The 12,557-nt window shown below is 43.9% G+C and overlaps 1 protein-coding gene across 1 annotated transcript in view; it reads left to right on the plus strand.

Moving 5' to 3' along the window:
* med17 (mediator complex subunit 17) overlaps window positions 1-12,557 on the plus strand; it is a 20,423-nt gene continuing 7,866 nt past the window's right edge. The window contains exons 1-8 of the mRNA XM_056283665.1: window positions 1-119; window positions 413-657; window positions 1,575-1,738; window positions 3,473-3,692; window positions 6,357-6,493; window positions 7,465-7,546; window positions 10,724-10,876; window positions 12,182-12,312. Of these exons, the coding sequence (XP_056139640.1) occupies window positions 423-657; window positions 1,575-1,738; window positions 3,473-3,692; window positions 6,357-6,493; window positions 7,465-7,546; window positions 10,724-10,876; window positions 12,182-12,312 (1,122 nt within the window). The 5' untranslated portion in view covers window positions 1-119; window positions 413-422. The remainder of the gene's footprint in view (window positions 120-412; window positions 658-1,574; window positions 1,739-3,472; window positions 3,693-6,356; window positions 6,494-7,464; window positions 7,547-10,723; window positions 10,877-12,181; window positions 12,313-12,557) is intronic.

The raw sequence follows: 12,557 nt of genomic DNA on the forward strand, positions 1-12,557 counted from the left end.
TACACAAAGAAGAAGACGCCGTCCGCGTCGAGAAACTATAAACGTTCCGCAGATTTGGTTGTCCTGACAATAAGTTTGCTGGTTATAGTTTTGTCAAGTGAACACGTTCAAACAGCAAAGTAAGAACCCTGCAGATGACGAATTACTTGTCACCGTGCAATTAACGTGTTGCTTTATTGTGACCTGGAGAAGGTGCTAAGGTTAGCTAGCAAGCCTGCTTGGTAGTATATGCCAGGTTAGCTAGCAAGCCTGCTTGGTAGTATATGCCAGGTTAGCTAGCAAGCCTGCTTGGTAGTATATGCCAGACACTAGGATGCTCATCGGCACCTTGTCTAAACGCGTCTGTGAATGTTTGCTGATTATGTGGCAGTTCAGATAAGGGCTCTGATTGCCCCTGCGTTTCTATTTTCAGCAGCAGCATCATGTCGGGTGGACCAGCGGTGCGGGTCAGCATCGAGTCGTCCTGCGAGAAGCAGGTCCAGGAGGTCGCCTTGGATGGGACGGAGACGTATGTCCCCCCTCTGTCCATGTCCCAGAATCTCTCCAAGCTGGCCCAGAGGATCGACTTCGGTCAGGGTTCTGACTCGGAGGAGGATGGGGCCGAAGGCGAGCCCAGGGACCGCGAGTGGGGCAAGCAGGAGCCAGAGGAGGAGGAAGGTGGGATATAGTCTGGAAGTAGAGCTGGTATTGATTCATTCAGAGGGATAAGTAGAGCCCCATCACCAGGTTTACGTGAACATATCATTGAATCCACCTGCATGTTCTAATTAAACTCTCCATACACTTGGCACCATATGTGTGACCTCAGTTCTGCGTGACCTTCTGTTACCGAGATTCGGTCGTATAAGTTTACCACAGGCGGCTACTAGGAATAAATTATAAGGCTGTTTTTTTTTTAAAACCTGGTTTCAATCAACCATGCATCTTTAAAGGTGTGCTCATGATGATCCCCCAGGTCTCTTAAGTCCTGCTGGTGGGGTAAAATGTTTAGCCGGGGTGAAATATATGTTTAAAGCCAACATTTCGACAGCCGGTACTGCTGATTTTGAATCAGAAGATGGCTCCGTCTGCTGCACTTCTTTGTAGCACAGGCTGCCCAATTAAATTTAGCTTACTGAGAGGTAACTTGACAACGGTTGATAATCGTGGCATAACATCATTTGCCCCCATGCAGATTTATTCTTCTAAAGGCCATCGATTCTGTTCAAACACTAATGGCAATAATCAGTGTGGTGGAAGTAGACACAAAATTCAGCCTCCTTTTAACGGTTCTGTGAACCAGACCAAGAATGCATGGTTATTTATAAGGATTTGGGGTGTCTTCATGGCTCAGCCAAGTTAAAGTACATACATACCATGTGGGCTGAGGTCTGAACTGATTGATTCTGGCCATGGACCTGCTGCATGTCCTCCGTTACTGTTTCCTGTCTCTCTTCACTGTCCTGTTCAATAAAAGCAAAGAAGCCATAAACGTATCTTAAAAAAAGATGATTGATATTTGATAACTCCTAGGTTATTAGATGAAGATCAGCTTCTCTGTGTTGATTAATTTAATTAGCTATTCCTGTCAATAGGCACAGTGAAGTTCCAGCCATCTCTTTGGCCGTGGGACTCAGTGCGTAACAACCTCCGCAGTGCCCTGACAGAGATGTGTGTGCTCTACGACGTTCTCAGTGTGGTGAAGGAAAAGAAGTACATGGCATTAGACCCAGTGTCTCAGGACCCCACAGCTGGAAAGGTATAAAGGGCCTAGGGCTGCACAAATGCTGCACTTGGAAAAAGTAAATTGTATCACCTTCTAAATCACAAGAGCGCAAATTCTAGTTGCCATTTCTTGAGAGTGGTGGAAACTGTTTTAAGATTTGCTGACATACACCGATCAGCCATAGCATTAAAACCACTGACAGGTAAGTGAATTGCATTGATTATCACTTTACAATGTCACTTGTCAAGGAGTGGGATATATTAGGCAGCAAAAGAACAGTCAATTCTTGAAGTTGTGTTGGAAGCAGGAAAAAATGGGAAGGCGACTTTGACTAAGGCCAAATTGGGCAACTGGGTCAGAGCATCTGCAAAACAGCAAGTCTTGTGGGGTGTTCCTGGTATCTGGTATGCAGTAGTCAGTACCTACTGAAAGTGATCCAAGGAAGAACAACTGGTGAACCGGCAACAGGGTCATGGGCGTCCAAGGGTTATAGTGTGGGGAGGGAAGGCTAGCTTGTCTTGTTCAATCCCACAGAAGATCTGCTGTAGCTCAAATTGCTGACAAAGTTAATGCTGGCTATGATAGACAGGTGTCAGAACACAGTGTGTCGCAGCTTGCTGCGTATGGAGCTGTGTAGCTGCATACTGGTCAGAGTGCCCATGATGACCCCTGTCCACCGCTGAAAGTGTCTACAATGAGCACCTGAGCGTCAGAACCGGACCATGGAGCAATAGGAGAAGGTGGCCTGTCCTTATTAATCACATTTTCTTTTACATCATGTGGACAGCTGGGTGCGTGGGCATCGTTTACCTGAGGAAGAGAGGGCACCAGGATGCACCGTGGGAGGAAGGCAAGCCGGCGGAGGCAGTGTGATGCTCTGGGCAGTGTTGTGCTGGAAAAACTTGGGTCCTGGCATTCATGTGGATGTTACTTTAACATGTGCCACCTACCTAAACATCGTTGCAAACCACGTACACCCCTTCATGCCAATGGTATTCCCTGATGGCAGTGGCCTCTTTCAGCAGGATAATGCACCCAGCCACACTGCAAAGATTATTCAGGAATGGTTTGTGGAACATGACAAAGAGTTTGAGGTGTTGCCTAGGCCTCCAAATTCTACAGATCTCAATCTGGTGGAGCATCTGTGGGATGTACTGGAAAAACAAGTCCGATCCACTCTGCAACACATTTCCATCCCATCCCCACCTCAGAATTTACAGGACTTACAGGATCTGCTGCCAACGTCTTGGTGCCAGATACCAGAGGACACCTTCAGAGGTCATGTGAAGTCCATCCCTTGATGGGTCAGAGCTGTTTTGGTGGCAAGAGGGGGGCCTACTCAGTATTAGGCAGGTGGTTTTAATGTTTTGGCTGATCGGTGTATGCTATAGCAAAAACCTGTGTATCTGATGTCCTTACAGGATATTTTCTTTTCTTTTTTTTAACTCCCAAATAACAGTCTACTATGCAGAGTGCTAACCTTAACATTACGTTGCACATAATGAATATTTACTTTGCTAATTAATAAGCTAATTTGAAGAATTTGCTTCACATTTTCCCCCAAAAGTATTTCAATGCGTTCGTTGTCAACCTCTAAAAAAATAGTGTGTTGTCAAAAAAGTTTTCTTATATATTAGTTTATATTCCGGTATACTAAGGGCTTTTGTTTTGTCCAACAAAAATCGCAAAACATTGTTTTGTACACAAACACACACAGTTACGCATGGTTGCTTAAAGTTCAGCCATATTTGTGTGTCCTCTCTCTAGACCCCCCAGGTGTTCCAGCTGATCAGTAAGAAGAAATCTTTGGCCACAGCAGCCCAGCTGCTGCTGAAGGGCGCAGAGAAACTCAGCAAGTCGGTAGCGGAGAACCAAGAGAACCGGCGGCAGAGGGACTTCAACTCAGAGCTGCTCAGACTCCGCTCGCAGTGGAAACTACGCAAAGTCGGGGACAAGATCCTGGGAGACCTCAGTTACAGGAGTGCAGGTGAGAGCAGCTTTGGGTTTATGTGCAGTGTGTGTGTGCTTTTAATTAACTTCCCTCATTAAGTCACCACAGGGATCTTTATATAATAGTATAGGACATGAACATGATGATGTGTAAACAATTGTGTGTCTTATGTTTTATGAGTGCCTATTTGTCTGTGTGTGTATGACTGTGTCTCTCTCAATGTGTATTTGGGTCTGTTTGAGAATTTGGAGAAACAGACTAATAGTAAGTGAATCGGTAAAAGAAACATTAATTTTGCAATGTCTCTATGCATGCTCAATAATCTGGCTAAGAAAATCACAGAACATTAAATCAGTTCATCTAGACACAACGTTTATTGGGAGAAACGTTTCATCACTTGTACATTGGGGAAACTAAACAGATGCTGGCCAAGAGGATGGCACAACACAGGAGAGCTAACACGTCAGGTCAGGACTCCACAGTCTACACCATCTACAGGCCAGTGGCCACTCTTTCAAGGATGAGGATGCGCACATCCTTGATAGGGAGGAACGCTGGTTTGAAGGGGGGGGGGGTCAAAGAGTCCATCTATGTGAAGAGGGAACAACCATCCTTGCTAAGAGTACGTGTCACCATTTTACAATGCTGTGATTGCAAACATTCCCAAATCCTCTGTGAATAGTACACATGGCCACTGAAACTCTAGTTAATGGTCACGGCAATTTGCATATGAAACCGATCATTTTTGGTCGTTACGCCACTGTGTTGTTTATAAGGGTGGAGGACACCTGCAATCAGCTGAGACTGAAGAGGTCACTTAGATGATGACGAAACGTTTCTCTCAGTAAACGTATCCAGATAAACTGAATCAACTTTCTGTGATTAATTTTGTGCGTGCCAAATATAACAAGCCAATATGACAATAGTACAGAGTTCAGAGGTCAAGGCCTTGGTCATACCCAGCCTGTTTTGTTTTCAGGGTTCTTTAATTGGAAATTCTATGTATTTGAAATCAGAAATTCTGTGTTTGAAATTATTGCAAATATCAGATCATGTCAAAGTGTGTGTGTGTGTATATATATATATATATAAATAACTTTGTTAAAAGAAACACTCAATGGTAGGGAAAGTGCTCAACAAATAAGCAAAATAATCCAGTGAGTCAGGTAAATTCTTTGAGACACTACAAACCTGTTTCATGCTTTATTGACAGCTGATGATTGCTTATGGTATGAAACAGGCTTGTACTGTCTCAAAGAATTTACTTGATTCACTGGATTTTATATATATATATATAAATATATATATATATATATATATATATAAAAAAAAGCAACAGAAGTTCTTTACCTATTTACGTAGGAACTACTATGACGCGTTAACCAAAGCATAGAGTATATGTTTAAAAGTGGTCATTACATATTTACAAAAACAGATAGACTAAAATGGTGAATTTATACAAGACAGTGTTACGAAATTATTATAGTCATGACGGGATTGACCGATTATCGGTCTGGTCGATTATCGGCTTAGATGTCATTTTTCATATTATCATTATTGGTATATTTTTATTGGCCAAGCTGATTTTTTTTTTTAAATCACATATTGAAAATGTTTATTATCTCCATACATACAGAAAAAAGGTTTTGAAACAATCACATGAAGAGGAGAAACTTGTAGAATGGTCACGTTGTGTGTTCAAAAGCATAACTACAGCATTATCAGGAGTAAAATGTATTAGACACTCCAATCAAATTTCACTGCACAGGAGCAAGGTTATGAAAGTAAACTTCAAAATAAAGCTACGACCTTTATAAACCTGGAACTCACCTGAACAGTTTTCAAGGGATTTCTAAATTTTGCAAAAGTCTTTAAACCTTCTCAGCATTGGCAACATCGTTCCTTCAAAATACATTATTGACAGTTGTGTTTAAAAACTGTCATAAACTTTCCTAAAGGGAGAGAGCAAAGGCCAACTCTTTGGTAAACTGGTCGGGCTGTCACTGAGCGCTCCAATTTCGTAAATAACTGAATCATGAAAAAAACAAAAAAACACATGGGAGGGTTTTGTCTGTGTCCCATTCCTCTACTTCTGTGCCGGCTACTCCTGCTGAATCTCCAAACTGGGAGCGCACACACTCCCGTCTACTGCAGATAATACACTGAGTATTGATAAGTACCTCATGTAACCCCACTTAAAAAAAACCCAACTATCCCTTTAAAGACAAGACAAAGGGGACACGATGACGCTAATGTACATTTTTCCACTCAGTTCAGCCAAAGCCTGCTAGGAGCACTTAACCAACTATGTGGAGTTATTTTAATATTATAATTATTCAGTTTGATCAAAGTTTACTTCCTGCTGTCCACGCTGCTTAATTCATTCCATTTTCATGTTTTGGGAGTTATTTATTTTTAATTAAAAAAAGAATTCCACTCAGGTTGTTATCTAGTATCTTGAACATCATGCACTTTTTTTCAAATATTTTCTGTTTTGCACAAAATTCAGTCAAACACATGTTCATTTAAAGGCAGCCCTGTGTTGGTGTAAATTTTGGCACAACATTTTACATTTACTGCAACTGAATATCAGCCCCAAATATCGGTTCTCGGCCGCCATAACTTACCAATAATCGATATCGGTCAACCCCTAGTCATGACTATCACCGTTGTTAACAATTTGGTTCTTTCTCGATGCAGGATCTCTGTTTCCTCACCAAGGCACCTTTGAGGTGATCAAGAACACAGACATCGATCTGGACAAAAAGATCCCAGAGGACTACTGCCCCTTGGACGTCTTGATCCCCAGTGATCTGGAGGGGTCTGCTTATATTAAGGTAAGAGAGCGTTAGACATGCAGATAAATATCTTCCCCCGTGATGTGTGAAATGGATTTCACACGAAATATGGTCGAGTCAAGGAAATAAAATGGTAGAATATTATTTTTGGTTGTTCTTTACTGTTTGTTAATATTTGTGGGGGGTTTTGGCTTCCTGATTATCACCAGCTAAACTTCCTTGTGTTAAGTCAATTTTATTTGTATAGCCCAATATCACAAATTACAAGTGTGTGTGAATGCTTCCTTTACTGTGTTTCTTGGCACAACATAAAAGAGTGTGTTATATGGGTGTAAAACCCGTAAATTAACACATATCTGGAGGCTTTGTCATTAAATGTGAAGTGGGGAATGTAAAGAGGAAATAATGACTAGCTTATACATTTTAATAGCTTTTACATGAAAGCAAGTGAAGGGCATTTAATCTTGTAAAGTGTTGGACTCACCACAAAGTAAAAAGTCTTGAGACCGATCTTTACATTTAATGTTTCTTCCTGAGTTTCTCCCAATTTAGTGGCCAATCGATCCCTATTTTAGTTCAAACATCCACCCTCGTACTGCATGCGTTCACCAACTGCATCTCTCCGGCCAGCAGTCTCAAAGGAGACGTCTCCCCACTTTTGTGACAAGGCGAGTCGAGGCCGAACCACTGCTTTTTCCCCCACACACACACACATTCATGTGATGAACACAAGCCAACTCTGCCCCCCTCCCAAAGACAGCGTTGCCAATTATCGCTGCTTCATCGAGTCCGGCCATAGTCGGATCTGACGAGACCGGGGCGCAAACCCTGGTCCCCAGTGGGCAACTGCATCGACACAAAGCCGATGCTTAGACCGCTACACCACCGTGGACCCTGAAAATCACTTTTAAAGAGTGATACACAGCTTTACACATAACACACTTGTATAATTTAGCTTTTATTATTTGAACTTGTAATTACATTCTCCTAACAAATGTGGTGTCACACAGGTGTCCATCCAGAAACAAGCACCCGACATTGGTGACCTCGGAACAGTCAACCTCTTCAGGAGGCAGCCCAAAACCAAAGCCGGTATGTGTCGGCGCTCATGACATTATAGACTGTAACTGTGATATTGGGATGCAACTCTGATAGTGCTGTTATTGTTGTGGTTGTAACATAGGTATATAATATAGTATGTAGTGGTGTGGTGGATGGTAGGTGAATATATATATATATAGTGTATATTTCTGGTACATAAGAGTTTAATATAGTGGGAGTATATAGCTGTTATGGCAATGGCCAGAGCAGAACCAAAAGAAGCAGTTCAGAGGCAGCGGAATCTTTAGCCACCGGGAGGGCGGCTATACTAACAAAATTAAACAAGGAAAAACACAAGAATAAAGTGTATTGTGCATTGTTCATCTTGTTTGTGGAATGTGTGTCTAAACTATGTGTGATGACCAGCGGGTTATGTGTCTAGGCTATGTGTAAGTATTTACTCTACGTGTGGTGCGGTATGTAAATGGCGTGTCCAATGTACAAAATGTACGTACAGGCAGAGGGGTCCGTAGAAGTCCAAGTGTGGTTTTCCTGGGTCCATAATCCATGAGAGAGAGTGGGTCTTTTAGAGGTCCAAATCCAACATCCAGGAGTTCCAAGTGAGAGCTTGGGGTCTGGGGGAGAGGGCAGAGCTCGAGAGGTTCTTGAGGAGGCAGGGAAACAGGATTAAACAGGGCCAGGGCTCCAGAAGACACGAGGGAAACACGAAGGAAAACATGGGTTGACAATTTGACTAGAAGGCACGAGTGAACTAGGTAGGCTAGACAACGTTACCGACTGTCGCTTAGGCACATTCTGGCCATGACACAATGGGTTGGCTGGAGTCTTGTAGCTTGGTGATGAGCTGATTACTCGCAGGTGTGGTGGTTGTAGGTTGTAGACAGGTGCGTTGTTGTTGATTGTGTCTACGTGACACTCTGAGTGTGTGCAGACGTGCCTGGCGTTTCAGACAGGTAATGGAGATGTGCTTCGTGACCTCATGGTGGTGCCAGAGGGCCGAGCAGGGGGCTGAACCACAACAATAGCGCTGTATATGGATATGATGGGTTGTGGAGTTGTGGTATGGTATATGGCAGGGATAGGCAACATGGTCCAGAAAGGTCCGGTGTGGGTGCAGGTTTTTGTTCCAACCAAGGAGTTACACACCTGAGTCTACAAATCAAGGTCCTTAGCAAAGACTATTGGTTGACTAATAGAATCAGGTGTGTAACTGCTTGGTTGGAACAAGACTATTGATTGATCTGTAGAATCAGATGTGTAACTGCTTTAGAAGAATATGGTCAATTATCAGGATACAAGATCAAAATAGATAAAACCCAATTACTGTCATATAACTATAGCCCATCTATCCATCCATTTTCCGAACTGCTTATCCTGCTCTGTGTCGCGGGGATGCTGGAGCCTGTCCCAGCAGTCATTGGGCAGCAGGTGGGGAGACACCCTGGACAGGCCGCCGGGCCATCACAGGGTCTATACACACACACACACACATTCATACCTAGGGACAATTTAGTATGGCCGATTCACCTGACTTACATGTCAGAACATGCAAACTCCACACACAGGATGACCCAGAACAACCCACCAAGGTTGGACTACCCAGGGGCTTGAACCCAGGACCTTCTTGTTGTGAGGCGACCGTGCTAACCACTGCGGCACTGCATTTATTTCAGGTTTACAAAAAAGGAAAAGGGAAAAGAAGAGAAACAAAGACTCAGTAAAACACCTTAACTTCACTCCCGTGTTCGACTTTTCTCTGAATCCTGTTTGTTAGCTATGTCAGTTTTTGCGTAGATGAAACACGCATTAGGGACATAATAGTAAAAAAGCAACCTCACAGCGGGTACAACAATTCAAGGAAAGAAAGCTCCACTTCAAGCATTCCTCACTCATTATCACGCTTCATACACCTGGACAGCCTCAGCATTACGTGATGGCAGAGGAAACACTCGAGATTAAAGATGCAGTGGAGCAAAGCCAAGTATTGGAGACAAGATCCTTCGCCTCCATTGCAACAAATGGATCAAAAAGCTCATCAGCTAGCATAGCTGCTGCCAAAGCTCATGCCAAGCTGGAGGCCGCTCGAGCCAGGGCTGAATTCCTCTAGAAGGAATCTGAAGTTATGATTGAAAAGGCTCAATTAAAAGTGACAGAGGCTTGTATGGAATCGACTCCAGCAGCTCTGAAGCATGAAAGTGAGGTAGCTGCAACCATTGCTGAAACAAAAGTGCTGAAGGCAGCAGTAGAAGGTGAGCATGGAGGAAAGAACTCAGACGTAAGAGAGGTCTTTGAATGTACTCGGGACTACATCCTGTGTCAGTCCCAGCTAGGTTTAACAACTCCTTTAGGGGGTTGAACCATATCAACCACCTCTAGAGCCCATCATCCATGTATTCAGACCTGAAACACCGTTGAGGCAGCATCACTCTACAGCTCGAAATACTAGAGCTCCGTGCAAAACGCTTGATAATGATGATACAACACAGCAGCCTCAGAGGCCAACGCCAGTGATTCATCACAACTCTCCAGCACCACCATTCACAACCTCATATATTAAGACTATACCACAGCCACTGCTCAACAAAGACACCGACATAAGTGATGTTGCTAGGTACTTACCATGCCATGAGCTTGTTAACTCAGGACTCACAAAGTTTGATGATCGTCCCGAGATGTTTTGCAGCACAGACGAGCGCTATGATATGCTGGTGCAACCCATCATGTGATGCTCAATGGAAAAACATTGAAGAGAGGATACCTTCCATTGCCACACAGGCAATCTTGGCTGATAACTATTTGCAAAGTTACATAAATACTATGATAACCCGTGGGTAAAATGGACTCTTAAAAATATGGAAAACTATTATAAAAGAATATAAAACTAGAGGGAGATATTGTAATTCTTAAATGGCGTGCATATGACTCAGATTTTACACCGAAGAAACAAGATACTAGTTTTAAGGACTGGACAGCTAAAGGAATAACTAAACCATGAGGAGGAGGAGCTAAATCATGCATGATCTTGTAAACTAGGCAGATATTTTTGTATTTGAAGTACTAGAAGCTGCTGTGTACCGTAGTCAAATTCCTCATATGCGTGGGCACACTTGGCCAATAAAGTTGTTTCTGATTCTGAAAGAGGCGGTAAGGCTTAACAGCTGCTGTAGAGAATATCCAATAAATGTGTGGTCACTAATCTCCCCCCAGGTACCCAGCCGTGGCACGTGAAACTGGAGGCAGCCCAGAACGTTCTGCTGTGTAAGGAGATCTTTGCCCAGCTGTCCAGGGAGGCGGTCCAGATCAAGTCTCAGATCCCTCACATTGTCGTCAAGAACCAGATCATCTCCCAGCCCTTTCCAGGTCAGAGGGGCTGGTTTCACATAGGCATGGGAAAACAATGTTCCTCATGGGAATCGGTCTTGTGGAATGTGGTCATGGACCTAAGACCATATTTGTCACAAGCACATACCCCCCCCCCCCCCCGATTTCCCCAATGTGTATCTGGCCAATTACCCTGCTCTTTTTGAGCCGTCCCAGTCACTGCTCCACCCCCTCTCTGCCGATCCGGGGGGCACCTGGACCGACCAGAGGAGGCGCTAGTGCAGCGACCAGGACAAATACCCACATCCGACTTCCCACCCACAGACACGGCCAATTGTGTCTGTAGGGACGCCCGAGCAAGCCAGAGGTAACGCAGGGATTCGATCTGGCGATCCCGTGTTTGTAGGCAACAGAATAGACCGTTACGATACCCAGACACACTACAAGCACATACTTAAAGCACTCAGAGATGGAACATGTTAGCCTGTGGTCCTGATATAGTTTATAATAGGCATCATAATCGGGGTTAGGGGTTGGACCTTTCTGTGTAGCTCGTTGTGTCTCACATGATTATATACCTAACATACAGAGCTTGTTGTTTAGTTGTCCAACTAAAAAAGCTCACCCTAGATTTTGTTACAGATGTTAGCTGTCCTGATTTGTTTTGCTCATGTGGCCGGGATAGCAGTCAGTCACAGCTGCTGGTGATGCATTAGTCGTCAGCCTGTTTGTATGTTTTCCCTGTTTGACCCTCCCCTGGTCACGGGCTGGTATTTTAATAGATGGGTATTTAAACAGACAGCTGTTGGATTGATTAAACTAGGGAATGAGTTAAACAAACCGGTTTTATTGCTCACAGAGACGAACACCTTCATGGATCACAGTCCTCATTCCTGATCACTTTATAATTACAATTCAGACAGTCTTTGCCGTTGACTTTCCCCTCAGCTCTCTCGTCGCTCACATCTCTGCTGCGTCCACGCTTCTCTCATCCCAGTCTGACTTTATGGGAAAATGCACACCTGTTAATGACTTATGTACCACCACCAGCTCTTGACTATTCCCAACCCTCCTGCTGGTGTGTTGCTGATGCGACAGAACCACTCCAGGGTCTCCATCTCTGCTGACACACAAACCACACCCCATGGCTATATGACATAATGTGACTACGATAATGCCGTACTTTAGATGAAGCTGTATTATGTATCTGCATTCTGTAAAACCATAAAAAAACAAAGTTGTTTGTCCCTACATTCATTGCAAGTTGAGTCTGTTGTGACCTGTCAGCAGTCATGTAAATACAAAACCAGTGATGCAAAATTGATCCCTCTGCTGTTCCTTTAGGCTTGCAGCTATCAATCTCCCTATGCCATTCAACGGCAGAGAAGAAGAACCAAAGGGCATCGCCGGAAAAATCCAAACCAGACGACCATCTCTACGTTCTCGAGCACAACCTGCACCAGCTAATGAGAGAGGTCAGACACCAGAAGAGTTATTCTGCACTCAACAATGGTGTTTTCATTTTTTTTTTAACTTGATTTTAAACCTGGGCGGCATGGTGGCGCAGTGGATAGCGCGGTCGCCTCACAGCAAGAAGGTCCTGAGTTCAAGCCCCGGGGTAGTCCAACCTTGGGGGTCGTCCCGGGTCGTCCTCTGTGTGGAGTTTGCATGTTCTCCCTGTGTCTGTGTGGGTTTCCTGCCACAGTCCAAAGACATGTAG

This window comes from Lampris incognitus, chromosome 7 (assembly GCF_029633865.1).
Source record: "Lampris incognitus isolate fLamInc1 chromosome 7, fLamInc1.hap2, whole genome shotgun sequence".
Lineage (NCBI taxonomy): Eukaryota > Metazoa > Chordata > Actinopteri > Lampriformes > Lampridae > Lampris > Lampris incognitus.